Source organism: Balaenoptera borealis (genome assembly GCF_965194805.1).
Source record: "Balaenoptera borealis genome assembly, chromosome: 13".
In the NCBI taxonomy this organism is placed as follows: Eukaryota; Metazoa; Chordata; class Mammalia; order Artiodactyla; family Balaenopteridae; genus Balaenoptera; species Balaenoptera borealis.
The window spans coordinates 59,532,789-59,549,573 of NC_138870.1; the positions used below are offsets into that span (position 1 = coordinate 59,532,789).

Below are 16,785 nucleotides of genomic sequence, written 5' to 3' on the forward strand. Positions count from 1 at the left end.
CTCGGGTGCCTTATCATTCATTTTATACGGATTTATGCACTTGGATTAAAATTGATTGATGTAGGTTTACTAAACAAAACGCAACTGTGAAATGTTGCTCTTTCTACAAATAAAAAAAACTACCTTGGAATGGTCTATTTGAGTATGTTATGTGGAAGCAACCTTTGGGGGTGGTGTGCCGAGTATCTAAACACAATAGCAGATACTATGTATAAAACAGACAAGTAATGAGAACATACTGTATAGCACAGGGAACTCTACTTAATGCACTGTGGTGACCTAAATGGGAAGGAAATCCAAAAAAAAGAGGGGATATATGTATGTGTATAGCTGATTCACTTTGCTGTACAGTAGAAACTAACACAACATTGCAAAGCAACTATATCCCAATAAAAATTAATTAAAAAACCCCACAATAGCAGGTGGGTCCTTATATGAGTTGGAAAGAGAATTGGCTCTTGCTTTTTTCCCTTTGTCATTTTCATTTTCATCCCTAGAGTACCTTATGTTTTAGATTAGTAGAAGGTATCTGACTTCATGAGAAGTAATGATGCTTCTCGTTATACTTTTATACATAAAATAGCTATATGGCACTTTGTTTTTTTGATAATGGTTCTTTTACGTGGCAAAGCTACTGATAGCTGTGTAAATGTTACATATTTTTTCTGCTCACTGAGTAACTACATCCCTATTAGTAACTATTTGAAGTCTTCTAATCTTCATAACTCTACAACCAATGCTACAACCAATTTTAAACTTATGTTTTAGCTAGTTCTTCCTAGTGGCTGTTGTTACCATTCAAAATAATTATTTTGAGGCCTTTGAGCACTTCAACTTAAAAAACGAAATATACTGCCTCTCTGTAGTGTGATTTCTAGTTAATGGTAATAACTAAAACTGGGCTTGTACCTATGTTTACTTGCCCACCTCTATAAATGCAAGCTTACAAGATACTAAAGCAGTAAGAGTTCACCCTTTTAAACTAAGCAGTGATATTAAGTTAGTAACACTTCACCCTTCAAAACGACACTAAACTGGTCGACATAATGCCCAAATGATGTATTTGGCAAGAAATAAAAAAAGGTAAATATACGTTTTTTGGTGACTGCAACTTATTGGCAGAAATATTTCATCGGTCCTCTTCCCTAGAACTGCACATTTTGTTGTACTGAAGGCAACCTTCTGGCCAAAGTGTTCCTTGATCCTAAGTTGACAACAGGAATGGCTAGCTGAGGATGTGGTGACTTTTCCTCTTCTTAGCTGATGACATCTGGGCACACCTAAAAACAGCAGGTGTCCGGAATATGCTGGCTTTGACTGTGAAGCTTGGGAGATCCAGCCATGGTAAATATTGAGGCAGCTCCAGGGAGCTGAGAGGTGCCTCCCTTCCTCTGGCATCAGCACAGCTCATTAGTCCCCCTCCTTGAGCTGCAGATGGTATGTGGAGCCTTATATGTGCTCTATCTCACGGACTCTGGTCTGTGAACTTCCTCCCACCATTTACTTCACACGGAGGCAAGATTTTCCCCTGATTGTATGTTCTGGTGAACATTGGTATTTACATGTCCAACGGGTGAATGAATGAAGGCACAGTCTAGGTTTTAATTACCATTTTACCCCAGATAGGTTAGCAGTGTATTTTAATGCTTGGAGGATACTTACTATGACATTCTGTTAACTAAGTCAATGTTGTTTCTGCCAGCGAAGTTGGAGAAAATGGGGAAATGAACTCATTAGTTGTAGGCTAGCAAAATTCTTGTGGGTCTCAAGGCTTAAGGAAGGTATATGAAAAGTTAGGTTGCTTCCCACTTGTTTTGAAAAATAAAAGGGAGAGTATTGACATCAGAGGGATCCTCTGAGATCATGTATTCCAACTGCCAACAAAATGTTGTCTTTCCAAAAGGGAGCAGTCTACATGGTAGATGGTCCGCTAGTTTCTGCTGGAGTGCTCAGCCTTTGCCAAGGTTGGCAGGGAAACTTCTGAAGACATCAGAATGAATCTGCCCCTCTCTAACTGTCACCCGCCCCATTGGTCCAACTGAAATAACCCCAAAAAACCTTAAGGCTCCTCTTATAGTCACACAATAGCTCTCTAAATGCTGGAAAACAACCATCAAAGTCCCGTAATCTTTTCTTCTCTAGACTAAACATCCTGTGGTCACTCAATATTTCTATGCAGGCTGGTTTCCCTGTCACTCACCAATCTAGTCTCCCCTTTCTACAGCCTGTTTTTATCAAATATGACCTTCTTAGAGTGTTGTGTCTACTCCCAATGAGATCCAGTCAGTGGGAATATTTTCCCCCTTGAACTCCACGTTATAGATCAATGAGTTTGCATCTACAGGTGCACTGGATGGAAAGATCCCACAGTGCCTACCTAGTGCCTGGTGCTTTGCAAGCATTTTAGGATAGTAAGTGAAGCTTTGGGTTAATGAAAAAGTCCACAGGATTTTTTTGAATGTGAAAATTACAGGGCTTCCCTGGTGGCGCAGTGGTTGGGAGTCTGCCTGCCAATGCAGGGGACACGGGTTCGAGCCCTGGTCTGGGAGGATCCCACATGCCGCAGAGCAACTGGGCCCGTGAGCCACAATTACTGAGCCTGCGCGTCGGGAGCCTGTGCTCCACAGCAGAAGAGGCCGCGACAGTGAGAGGCCCGCGCACCGCGATGAAGAGTGGCCCCCACTTGCCACAACTTGAGAAGGCCCACGCACAGAAACGAAGACCCAACACAGCCAAAAATAAATAAATTAAAAAAAAAAAAAAAAAGAATGGTTACAAAAGAAAGCCCCAATATAAAAACAGAATAGAATTTTCGTGAGCTGCACATCTATCTTCATGTACTTTCGTCATTACCCTTTTCAAAATGCTCAGCTTTACCTGTGACTACATCTTAAAAAAAAAAAAAAAAAAAAAAGAAAATTACAGCTCTCTTCCATCCTGTACTTATGCTATTGAGTTTTTTCAAACTAAATGCAGAACTTTTTGTTTATTCCTATTAACTACAACTTGTTGGTTTCAGCACAAAGTTCTTATTTACTGATATCACTATTTCTATCATTCAGTATATTAGCCTCTTTTCTCACTCCCAGATTGGTGTCTCCCAGATAGTTAACAAGCATGCCTTATGTCTTTTTATCTGTCATTTATAAGGTAGTAGAGAAAGACAGGGCTAAGATAGGGTCTTTATTATAAGTAATTTGATATCGTGTGATATACTGTCTAATCCCATTCCAAAATTATGTCTAACTAGGTTTTAGATCCTTTAAGAGCAGGCATGATGTTATAGTCTTTGCATATTTGCAAAAGTGAAAAGCACTTACTAGTCCTAAGTAAACACCTGTCAAGTAAGTTACCCAGGCCATGCTGTCTCATGTTATATGAAAACATATAAACTCCAGACTAAAAGAAGGCAAGGGACATCCCAGAATGCATTAACTGGAGGCTGACTCAAAATCAGGAACTCATTACGCTCATCTTTTAAAATATTACATTTCCAATTGCATATATTGGTATGTAGAATTCTCTGTTGATCTTTGTAAGAACTTGAATTCTAGGATTACCCTGCAGATTTTATTCTGTTATGGGACAAATACAGTCTTCTTTAGGCTGGACATAGTGAAAAATACTCAAGAAGCTAATATAGTGCCTATATACAAAATACATTTATGGAATAAATAAACAATGCGAGATTAATCATGAACCCTCAAGAGAGCCCTGTACTGATTCAGCCTCCAGGAGAGCTCTGACTTGGACTGCAGGTAGCTTTCAGGTCAGACAGGGCTCCATGGACTTGCTGAGGTCTGGATCTATACCACTGATGTAAAGTTCCTAAGCAAGCTGGTCTTCGAAGGTAAGAAGCAGGGATGCTCTTTTTATTACTTTAAAAGGTAATTACTTTATCCAACTCCCTTTTGAAGAGCGGGCACTAAATAATCTTTGACCTCCAACAGATCATAGTTTAAACTTGACCAAAGTTAAGATTTTAAAAGATTTCCATGGTGATCAAGATGATGCTTCAGTGGAGAAAAGTTGTCATCAGTCAGGCAGCACACGGACATCACCACCATTACTTAGTACATCGTATTAAAGCATTATCTCTCATTGGAGAATCCTCTTTGGGCACAAATCTTTTCCCAGGGGGTATAATGCATTAAGCTACAATATCTACTGCCAAACAGGAGTCAGATTATCAACAAAGGGTGAGGTCATGTAAAAGCAGGGCAAGGCAACCCAGTTAGCTGTGAGAGTCACTGTGAGTTTGAAAAGGCACTTGGAATGCCAAAGCATCACGTTCATTACCAGTAGGGACCAAAGTGTGTTAAGAGGTTAAAAGGCACCATACACTGTTGTCAAGACAAATCCTGTCACTACCACTTACTAGCTGCTTTACCCTTATTACATAATCTTTGCAGTGCTGTTCTCTCATCTGCAAAATGATGAGGTAATCAAACAACAGTACCTGCCTCATAGCACGGTTGTGAACTATAAATGGGACAGTCCATTTAAACTGTTTATTAGCACATAGGTCAGAGGACCTTGTAGAACTAAGAGCACACCTGGCAGAGGATAGCTCTGCCATATTGCTCAGGTTGGGCAAGCCAAGATGGAAAGATCCCAATATGTTTCTAAATATTAACCAGCCTAGAAGTCACCTACAGTGGAGGTAGATGACCTAGTGGCAAGAAGGGGACTTGGAGTCTGACAGATTCAAGTTTGAATCCTTGCTTTTGAACCTATCAGCTATAGGATTTTGAACAAATCATTTGTTCCTCCCAGCTGGGTTTTCCTGACCTATAAAATGACATTAAAGACAAACCTCATCAAGATTGTGAGGATTAAATGAGTCAGAGCCTATCAATGTCTAGCCAAAGGCTATTCACAGAATTCCCAGGAGCCTGGGGTTCTACAGTGGTGCCTGAGTGGAGAAGGAGGGTGGGCCTTTAGGACTGGCTTCTAATCACAGTTTTGACCAGGGCAGCAGTTCTCCTTTTTACTGTTTTTCTTTTTCTTTCCCTCTTTCTTCCTTTCTTCCTTCCTTCCTTTCTTTCTTTCTCTTTCTTTCTTCCTCTTTCTTTCTTTCTTTCTTTCTTTCTTTCTTTCTTTCTTTCTTTCTTTCTTTCTTTCTTTCTTTCTTCTTTCTCTTTCTTTCCTTCCTTTCCTTCTTTCTTTTATTAATTATTGTTAATTGTTTTCCATATTGGTGTTTTGTAGAAGATTTTGTCTTCCCAATGTTTTGTTTCCTGTTGTTCACTAAAAAAATGTTTAAAAACCACTGGCCTGTCAAATGGTGTTTACCTAATAAAGTTTCACATTTTGCAAGGTTTAAATGAGATAATCCATAAAATGCTTAGCACAGTGGCATTTAGAGTACTAAATAAATGCCACGTGTTCTATTTCTTATTCTGTTGGTAAATGCTTAGTTAACACAAGCCCTTAGGGTGATCATGCATCTGGTTTGCTTGGGACAGTCCTGATTTACTCCTGTTGTCCTGGTGTAATTATTAATAAAGCCCCATTTTACTCTCAGAAGTGCCTAGGTTTGGATGACATATTATTTGTTCACCCTAATTCTGCCCCATTTCATGCTTTGGAAGAAAGTCACTTCTTTTACTGCAAAAATGGTGTTGGGTGCAAGGCTCTGATTTCTTTGTGGCCACAGAATATGAGCAGTGTGTATGGCCAGGCCAGAGAGGATTCAGATATACTGCCCTTCCAGAAATGTCAGATAGTACATGTCACATTAGCCCCATCAAACAAAAAAATCAGTGTCTTCTCGGACGCTATGCAGAAAATCACATAGCTTTGTCAGCTGAGGGTAAACTCAGGTTAGAAGAGAAAAAACTATATATTTTTTAACCTTTGCTACTGTGAGGGTGTGTTGAAAAAAACCCCTCCAGATGCCCAGGAGAGAGATTTGGTTTTTAACATGTTAAAATTGTGACCTTTTGTGACTATTAACTCACACATACAAAGAGCAACAAGCCTTTCCTGCTGCACCGCCCAGAGCGTATCCGGTCTAATCAGTAGACAGAAGAAATGCTGCAGCGGTGACTCACTTCTGGGCTAACAATGGAACTTACGCTCCTTGGCTTTTTATTATTTTTGAATCTGGAATTCTTTTGGTAAAGTTTGGTACAGTAAATTTAGAACAAAAGGTGTGGATGTTAATGTGCCTCACGGGTAAAGCTCTGATAGCTTGGGCATGAGTCAAACAAGGCTGATGTCTGGGGCTGAACTTGGGGTGTCTCAGACAGACATCTTCCCTGTGTCTATATACCATGTCATTTCAAGGACGAAGAACTTAAACGTTTTGATTGTTTCTGACCAGGTGTCTTGAATATAGATACTTTTTTTTCCACAAAGTATTTGTAGGGCATAAAAGCGAACACAAGTCAATGATAATTCAATGATAACTCAATGCACTAGCATATCTTGAGTTCCATTTTGTTTTTCCTGAAAACTAGCCAATTTTCTTCTGAACACCCAGGTTAACACTCAATTGACTCCTAGCTGAGAAGAAGGAAAAGGTCGTCCTGACAACCACTTGGAAGATTCGGTTGGCATTATCTGTTTTACGATAGGATGTCTTGTTATGGTCTCAAGAACTGTGATGCCAAGTAAATCCAAACCAATTTCTAAGCTTTACCTTCAAGTGTTCTGAAAATAAGTAAACCAAAATGTTCAATCCCTGATCTTCAAATGAGATTGTTGAAATTCACTAATTAAGGGGAATCTCTGGGATTAGTTGGGATTGCAGAAGGATATGGCTACATGTAAGACAGAGGTTGGTAAAAATTATACCAAGAGGTGGAAATTTTAGCTTTGGAATTATTTTAACCTAGTTTTGGAAACAAAGAATATGCTAGGGACACATATCAGCCTAGGAAACTGGTGGCATATGTATTCCTCTTCTTAGGTTGTTATAGTTAAAAAAAAAATCGTCAAACTAAAGTGATTAATCAAAACATTTAAACAATGATATGACGCACACTGGAAGCATTTTTCTATCCTGTCTGGGAAGCCACAAGTAAGGTCTTTGGATGTCATTCCAATTTAAGGCCTCCAAGGTAAGGATGTACAAAGACAACTGCAGATTTCACTACTGACTCTCAAAAAGGTGGATTAGACAGATTGTTTCCTGTTTCTGGGGAAGGAAAAAAAGAGGGAAAGAGGAGAAAAAAAAAGGCTTCGGGATCACAAATTATTTTATGTGTTTCACTTCCCAAATTCTGTTTTCAAGTTCTTCCAGAGTTCAGAGGTGTCGAGTGGGATGAAAAGAAATACAGTGAGGAAAAGATTGCCTGAGGTCAACCTACAATGGAACACGTTCTTTTCCTCCCTGCCTAGATGTCTTCTGGTGTTACCATCTTGCTCCTTAGTCATTCTCCATATGCATGTGGGGCAGTCTCTGAGTATCCTGGGCCATTTTATTATTATGGATTATTATTATTATTTTTAAAGGAACAAGTGCATCTCTCAGACTCAATGTGTAAATGACCTTCATCACTATCTCACACCATGAAAACAGTACACACAAGCCTAAATGAATCTCTTGTAGCAGGCTCTAAATATGATGAAAGTGTTGGTTTAGCTTTAATAGCAACTGGAATTCTTAATTAGGTGGTATCATCACAATAATTTAGTGATATTTAAGATTAGAAGATTTAAGCAAGACATGGAAGGGCTAAGTAATAAAACAGGATTAATTTATAAGCATTACGGGATTCAAAGTATAACCATCAGGCTGGGGTCCATGAAATATTTTACTCTTAAAAAGGGGTCCTCAGACCAGATGAGGTTGGAGGCTTCTGATATGCACCACTTCTCTTTCTCCATATGTAGACACAGAGGCTTAGAGTGACAAGTGGTCACACAGGAAATTAGGGTCAGAGCCAGGATTAGCACCAACCTCCTTGACATCAGGTCCAGTAATCTCTGGCACCTCTTTCTCCAGTGGGTGCCTGCTTCCCAGTCCCACCAGCCAGTGCTCTGTCCCAATTGCCTGCTACTGACTTCATCTTTTAATTAAAAATGAATACCATGGCAATGAAGGAATGATCCATGAACACACTTCTAAATAAAACACCTGTGGGTGCCCTGCACAGAATCTGAACTCCTATTTGGAAAAAAGAAATCCTATTTTAGTTCAAAATATGCTCAAAAGTATTATTAATAGGAGAATCACAGACTCATGAATCTGCAGTGAGAACTGTAGCATCTATTAATAGAAGTTGCCTGAAAGCCAATAAAAATAATGTCTTGCCAGAGAGTGAGGAATCCACTAAATGGTTCTGTCATTGTTGTTACACTGGAAACATCCATTCAGCATAACACAGTCGTCTCTAAACCAGACCATCTGAATTTATTGCTAAAATGCAGACTTGTGATCCGAGTACGAATTGCCTGTTTATGTTATGTTGAATAACAATGATCAAGCATTGTAATTTTTCCTTTCTTTTTCTTTCTTTCTTTCTTTTTTTCTTTCTTTCTTTCGCTCTCTCTCTCTTTTTTTTTTGTTTTTGATAAGGTCTTTGATCCTACTCAGTGCTCAAACTGTTGATTTATCAATCATGGAAGCCGTTTCCAGTATCAAAACCACTTTCTTTTTCTTTGCTGTGAGCCAGGCTCTGGACTTCTTAGCGGAGGCAGATATAAGTGGTGGGGGGTAAACTATAAAAAAGATGCAATGTGCAGCCTTGGATCACTAGTGGGCAGAGGCCATTGCTAAGGAGGGTATGAGAGGATAGGAGAAATTCTATGGAGCTTGGACCCTGCAGAGTACAAAATATTAGCCCTCTGATATACTGGCTCTGTCTTTTGTAGCCCTTATTATGCTCAGCTGGATGCTTCCAATTAGTCCCACCCTTTCCTTTCCCCTTTTTAATGGTCTCCACCCAGGCTCAAATTCCTATGCCATCTCTAGTCTTCTCTTCGCCACCAAACTTCTTGAAAGAACAGCTTATATTTATTATCTTACAGCTTCTTTCCCTGCCTTTTAGATAGTGTCTGAGGAAAGTTTTGTGTGGTCAAATAAATGTGAAAGAGTCCTTCAAGGAAGTGTAATGGATTTCCATGCTGGGGGACACTTCAGATCCTTTAATGCTTTAATACTTTTTGTGAATATCCAAGTGGAGAGGGGTTCTAAGAAATATAGCATATAGCTTTTTCTCAAAATTAATTGAGAAGCTTTTTAATTTTTTTTTTTTTTTTTTTTGCCTGAGTACAGGCTAAGAGAGTCTGACACTTAGCGGGTTCTCATAGTGTAATTAATCGTTAAAATGTGCCCTGAGAAACACAGTCTGGAAAAGCCTGTTAAGGAATCCATCTTGCTCTACCCAGGTGCCTGATGCATGTTCAGCAGTAGATGTTTAGTACCTGTTTGTTGAATGAATGACCGTATGCATGATTCAGGAGAACTGCTCTGAGCAGAGATTGTGGGTGACTGTTCCACAGGACACAGAATTCACACCCATCTACAAACACCCATCCTAAAACATCCCCCAACAGGGTCGACTGCATGGACTCGACATGCTCAGTCACACCAGCCCCATCTCCCTGTGCTGAGAAGGACCCTGTATTGGCTTCATGCTTTGCTGTTGCCATCTTGAAAGAGTTAATCATTTTTTTTAAATGGGGCTCCACATTTTCATTTTGCACTGGGCCCTGCAAATCAGGTAGCTGGCCTTGCAGCTCTTCTGCCCTCACCCTCCCAATGCCCAGAGCTGTCTATCAGTCTCCTCAATGGCAGGGCCTCTTCTGGAGCCCTCTCTTCAATTCCTCTTCATCAAAACCTCAATTCTGAACGTCTTTCCGATGTGCGGAGTTACACACTCTCTAGCTAACATACCCTAGCTGGAAAAGGATAGACGACCCTGTTTAAAGTGTTAATAGCCAGGAAGACATAAGGTATCACTCTCACCTCTCAACTGTAGGTTCAAGAAACTTGAAAAAGGAATGACTCTTTAAACCAAAGATTGGCTCTCTAATAGTAGTCTTTTAAACATTCACTACACACAGATATTTTAGGCGCCCTCCATAGATAGATATTTTGGGATGAGGCAAATTCTCTATGTTCCTCAAATTATATTTTTAAGGCAACTGCTGACAATATCACTTTATCTATTCATGAAACAGCTCTCCTTCATATTAACCATTGTTTTAAAAATTACAGTGTCATTGCATTTTTTTATTGGCAAAGAATGATCAAAGAGCTATGTTTTTGTCTAGCAATTTTGCAATAAACATATTCCAAAAGATTGTTTACTTTTATCAAAAACAGTCATACCTTTTGAGTTAGAAATCAGAAGTCCCAGATGCCAAAGAGGTCTATTTCACCAGTTTTCTTAGCTAGGTGACATTGGGCAAGTTACTTGCTATCTTGAATTCTTTGTTTCCTTATTTTAAAAAAGTGAGGCCAAGGAATATCTCTTTTCTGACTCTTGGGTTCATTTTGGGAGTTAAATGAGGCATGTGCTTTGAAGACCATTAAATAAACCTCTGCTGTCAACAGTGCATTTTGGAATGTTCTGAAGACAAAATTGAAGGCAAGGACTGCCACAGAGACCAGGATTGGGCACAAGGTTTGAAGAACTGATGAAGAACAGTAAGCTGCAAGAGCAGAAGGACAGACATTTGGATTTTCTGAGGCCACTTTTCCCTTTACCCATATGAGTTAAAGCCATGGTCAACAGCAGCAGTCACCTACAAATTGGAATTTTGAAAGTGAAGTATGACAAGAAAAGAATGAAAAAATGAAGCAAGATGCAAGAAGGTTGGGAAGAAGCTGGATGGAGTCAAAGAAAGGAGGGAGTTTTCTGTTTTGCTTTTTATAATAACTAAGGAAGTGCACAACAGAAGGAAGAGACAAGAAAAAGAAAATCTGTTAATCCTGTGAAGGAAGGAAGGCAAAGGAAAGACTTTTCAAGGAAAGTTTCAAGGAGACAATCTGCTTCATAAACAACAGAAGCAGTGGCTCAGAATTTATGTAGAAGGGATCTTGATGAATAAATCAGTTAGAATGATTTTGAGACACATATTGGCAGTAATTCAGACCCAGGGGGTAGGGAACCCATAGGCTTTAGATCAGCAGAGAAGTTGAATATGTTTTGAAAATCCTATCAGGAGTAAAAAGACAAGCCTTGTGGGAGACCTTGGTGGTGATGGAAGGCCAAGGCTAAAAATTTCTGCCCATTTGCTTTAGGAAGGAAGGAGCCGATAGAGGAGGCATTGTGATATGGTTTAAAAAATGTATTTGTGATTCTCTTCAGAGCTAGAGAACAATTTGGTAGACTTGACAGAATAATGTGACCGGGAAGTGGAAACCAAGGTGGAGGTCAGGCTATAGAAGCAGGTGGCGGGGGAGGGAGATGGGAGGGCGAATAGACAAGATCTAAGAGTAACAAGAGCCCAAACAACGAGCAAACCAAGCCCCCCCCTTTTTTCAGGGTGTTGTTCCAAATAGGGTCAGAACAGGTGTTGGACATCAACTTGGAGTCTGTTTAGATCTATGTATTTGGCATTCATGGAGCTCTGGCTCTAGCTAATAGGAAAGTGGGTGCATGGACATGAACTGGAGTCCCTGGGGGATTTGTGAGTCCCATGCAGGAGCCTTGTCTACAGAAGCACAAAGCAGAAGAGATCAAGGTCACCGCAGGAGCAACTCCAGACTGACTGGGTACTGCCCCTCACTCTCTGACATAGGTCCCCTCTTCTTGGTGAAGGTAGGTCCTGGAGTCTGAAGGGAAGCAAATGGATCCTGTTCCAGTTGGGGTGGGCAATAGTGGATGGAAGGCAAGGGGGTTTCAGGAAACCAAGACAGCAATTATAAGAGGAGGGGGAGAGAGAATTGAAGCTGATCTTCTTATGCACAAAAAGAAAACATTTTTGGAAGTAGTTACATGAGGGGTATGGAAAGGCAGAAGTGGGGAGGTGGGTAGAGAGAGGGTAAGAAACCTAGAATAAATGTTCTACTCAGTACGCCACAGGTATAATCTCCTCTTAATGTTACTGCAACCCTGTGGGGTATATATTATTAGCTCCAATTTACAGATACATGTTCAGGTTCTTGCTATATTTATTGATAATAACTGTGGCTAGCCTTGGTTGCATGCTTATGTGCCAGCCACTTTACAGATTATCTCTTAATCCTTATAATAACATAAGTAGATACTATTATTTCCATTTTCCAGATGAGAAAATCAAGGCATGGAGAAGTCTTATAATTTGCCCAAGGCCACACAACCAGGAAATGGTGGGAGCCAGGATGCAAAGCCAGGCAATAGATTTCCAGAGTCCATAATCTTAATCACCATGGTAAACAGCTTCTAATAAGCCAAAGTTAAGAGAAAAATAGAGGGAAGATACCCTGACAAAGACTTAGAAATTACTATTTAAAAGGAAACAAAGAACGATAGGGATGGGGAGGGAAAACCTCATCTGGAAAGGAGATTTGAATGTTTAGTTTTTAGAGACTGGAGAAACTTCATTGATGATTTTAATAATAATGAAGATGATAGTAACAAAGTGAACATTTATTGAAAGGCTTCCTGTGTGCCAGACTCTGTTCTAAGTGCTTTATATATATTTTCTCATTGAATTTTCAGAACAATTCTTTTGTCTCTATTGAAATTCTAGGACCTAGTACATAGTAGGGGCTCAATAAATATTTATTGCATGACTTAAAAATGTGACTTTTGTAGTTTTACTTTTAGGAAGCTCTAGGTCACAGGGCTAAATTCCAGGAGGCTCAGATCCTGTGACTCTTGTTTTATTACCTCAGAGCATTTATCTCTGTCTGAAATTGTCCTGTTTATTTCTTTGCTGTTTATTATCTCTTCTCTTCTCTCTGTTAGCATCTAAACTCTAGGAGAGCAGAGCCACACTCATCTCGTTTAAGTACGTGCAGCATAAAGAACAATGCCTTGCGTTTAGGAGATGATTCATAAATATTCACTGTACAAATGAAAGAAGAGAAACCATCGCTCAGCTTTCAGAACAACTCTTCATCCACGATAGCACAGTAAACTGCAGAGCAGGGAGGTCCACTGCTCATGTGCCCATACACCATCTTCGTCTCTGTGCCTGTTCTCAATGCGCACCTGTGCACGTTCTCGGTCACTGACTCAACTGTTCATTTCCCCAGGCTTAGTTGCGGAGCAAGGAAGAAAAGGAATTTCTTGTTTGTTCTGTTTTCAGTGCATAAACAGAGATCATCACAAAGGTGATCAAACCATCTATACGTAAACATGACTCTTTCAACTCACACCCATTAGGATGGCCACTACAAAAAACAAAACAAAACAAACAGAAGTTGGAACCCCTGTACACTGTTGGTGGGACTGTAAATGGTGCAGCTGCTGTGGAAACCAATATGGTATTCCTTGAAAAGCTTAAAATATTACCATATGGTATGGCCATCTCATTTCTGGGTATATACTCCAAAGAATCTCAAATAGCTATTTGTACATCCATGTGCATAGCAGCATTACTCACAGCAGCCAGAAGGTGGCAGCAACCCAAGTGTCCATTGACACATGAATGGATAAACAAAATATGGTATATACGTACAATGGAATATTATTTAGCCTTAAAAAGGAAGGAAATTCTGACACGTGCTACAATATGGATGAATCTTGAAGATATTACGCCAAGTGAAAGAAGCCAGTAACAAACAGACAAATACTGCATGATTCCACTTACATGAGGCACCTAGAGTAGCCAAACTCATAGAGTGAGAAGGTGAATAGTGGTTGACAAGAAATGGGTATTTGTTGTTTAATGGGTACAGAGCTTTTCAAGATGAAAAGAGTTCTGGATTTGGTTGCAGGACAATGTGAATGTACTTAACACTCTGAACTGTACTCTTAAAAACGGTTAAGATGGTAAATTTTGTAATCTGCATTTTGTGCAATTAAAAAAGGAACAGAGAAAAGAAAGACGATTCTTGGTGGTATGACATATGCCTCATTTTTAAGGATCAAGATCCTAAAATGAATGATTCAGTTAAGTCAAATGAAAATGCAAAGTCCCTGTGAAGGAACAGAGATGTGAGACTAGGAAGGAACAGCTACCACCATAAACAACCTGCATCAAAGACAAGGAAGGGTTAAGCATAAGCTCTTGGCTTTGGACTCCTGAGGGTCAGTGTTGCAAATGACAGTTTCTTTGATAGCTTTTTAATGTAATGTACATTCCTAAGCATTTTACACAAATCTCTACAGAGAGTTAGGACTTCAGAGCCTGTGGTGTTGACAAAGTCAGGCTGATCGGATTAGGTTGTGACGATGACACCGCTCTGAAGTGTCTCTCACCCTCTCCCGCCGACACTCACCTGTCCACACGCAGCTGGCAGACGATGCTCAGAGCGTCCACAACTCCTTCTTCTCTCAACTGTCGACAGCCAATGGATGTAGCAATAAAACACCCCGTCCTGCCTATCCCTGCACTGAGAAGAACAGGTAACGCGTTAAAAGGTGCAGGAAAAATAGCAAAGGTAAAATATATTCTTTTAAAAAGGTACTTTTAAAATTGGAAACCATTGGGATTAATAATAGTAATTACAGCAGCAACAGCTCTCGTGTACTGAGTGTACAAACCCAGCCCTGTGCTGAGAGCTTAAACGGCAATTCTTCCCTTTAGGTCTAAGCAGTAGGATGAATGGTGTGGAGGGAGGTAGTAGGCGGAGAGAATAGTGAAAAAGGTACTAGTTGTTCTACAAAGAAGAATTAAGGGCTGAAATTAGGTAAGGTATGGGCAGTAGCAAGGAGGGGAAAGACTTCTACACATCATAAATGTGAGTGTGGAGGAGTGGAGCTGAATAGTGAGAAAAGCAAAAAGTCCGAGGTGACTCGCCCGGAGGACTGAAAGAATGGCAGCGTCATCCAGACGAAGGGGGAATGAGGGCTGATTTGAGGGAGAGAGTGGGGACTTTGGTCTTGGATATAATGATGTGGAAGATGCTAGTGAATAACTGAAGATTCAATTCCGTTAAGGAGAGAGGATGTGGCTAGAAGCACATATTTCCAAGTCTTTTTTTTTTTTTTTTTATCAAGGTAACAGTTAAACAGACATACTACCTGTCATGGAAGGTTTACTCATGAATCTCCTTCAGACGGTAAGTCATCAACTTAACAAGCTTTCTCTCTCGCTCTCTCTCTCTCAGCAATTTCAACCACAAATGTAAATTTTTCTCAAATCTACACTTAAATTCCCCAAGTTTCTCCTAAACTCTAGATTGGCATTCCACCTCCTAGCTGGCACTCTTGCTGTTGCTATTTTACACTTGCTGCATTTCAATGTATCTAAATTCAGTGTATCTAAAACAGAATTAATTATCTTTTTCCTCAATGGCATTACCAGGCAGCCATAAGTTTTCCAGCCTAGAAATCTTGGAGCCGTCTTCAACATCTCCCCCTCTCTCAACTCCCACAGCCAATCTGTTACCAATTCTTATATTTTCCACCTCTGCGGAGCTGTTGTGATCCATGCTTTCCTTTCTATAAACTGTGCTCACGTTTCTGAAATCTTACTTTATGATTAGCAATGATCTCATTATGGTTTCCAAGGCTCAAGACTCTTCCTGGGCTAATTCATGATATACACAGCTGCTAGGTTCATCTTTCTAAAACAGGGACCTGATCATATTACTCGCTACTCAAAAACCGTAGATGGCTCCCAATGGTCACAGCACAATGTCTAAGCACCCTTCCATGGCATTCAGGCCCTTACGTAATATGACTGTGACGAACTTTCAAGCTTTTTGCTGTCAACTTTGTACCCTTTGTGTCATTGTTTTCATTTGAATCATTGCAAAAAATTCCTATTTTCTAATTTTTCTTTTTGTGTTAATGGGTATTTCTCCAGTTAGAAATGCCCTCCCTACCACCTTTTAAAACCACAAACATTGGACCTTTTTTCAAGATCCTGTTCAACATTATTCCAACTTTTAGAAGCTTTCTTCAATCCTCATGGTTTGAATGAATAATTCCCCTCTTGGCACTCAAATAGCACTCGTTCTCCTACGTGGCACTTATTTCCTGTTGAATGTGGGTGCAGAGGAATTCAGATGAGGAATGAGTCCCTTTTAGTTGAAGTGTCTATGGAGAGTTTGTCTCAATAAAGAGATAGGACTTGAACTATACCCTGTGAATGGCAGGCATTTTGGTTATCATGAAGGAGAGAGAATGTTCCATGGATGAGAATGGTATAAGGAAAGAATTGCTGCAGAACAGAGTGACAATGAGTAGGCTAGTTTGGCTTAAAGAGAAAGTTACATTAGAGGAACAGTGGGAAATAAGACTGGGAAGGTACAGTGGGGCCTATAAAGGATCTTATATGGAAAGCTAAAAGGTTTGGACATCATCCTCTAAAAGAATGGTACTCTTTTTTCTTACTTTTTTTTTTTTTTTTTTTTTTTTAGAATTTGTTGAAAACAATGCATTTTCACTCCCCAGAAAATTCACCTAACTTAATGTACTCAAATCTGTTCAAGTCATTTCAAGTTCAATGGCCCTCATAGATAATCCACAGATTGGAGGTTGAGAACTTTTGCTCTAGGGAATGGGAAGCCTTTGAGAAGTGTTGAGCGTAGACTCCATGTGATGAAAGAGGGTTTTAGGCACCTCATCCAAGACGAGTGCACAGAATAGGCTGTAGTAGGGGTGGAGCATGGGGAAGTGGGGTGTGTATGTGCAATTAGCCGACTTCTTCTAAAATACATGGGTGAGGTCATAAGGGCCTGAACTTGGGTGGTTGGGCAGGAAGTGATGATTATGGGAGAAGCTTTGA

The 16,785-nt window shown here is 40.0% G+C and overlaps 1 protein-coding gene across 2 annotated transcripts in view; it reads right to left on the bottom strand.

The window, feature by feature from the left end:
- PTPRR (protein tyrosine phosphatase receptor type R) overlaps window positions 1-16,785 on the bottom strand; it is a 260,447-nt gene that overhangs the window by 1,667 nt on the left and 241,995 nt on the right. For both annotated transcript variants that reach the window (XM_082351633.1, XM_082351634.1), the window contains one exon: window positions 14,330-14,443. In XM_082351633.1, the coding sequence (XP_082207759.1) occupies window positions 14,330-14,443 (114 nt within the window). The remainder of the gene's footprint in view (window positions 1-14,329; window positions 14,444-16,785) is intronic.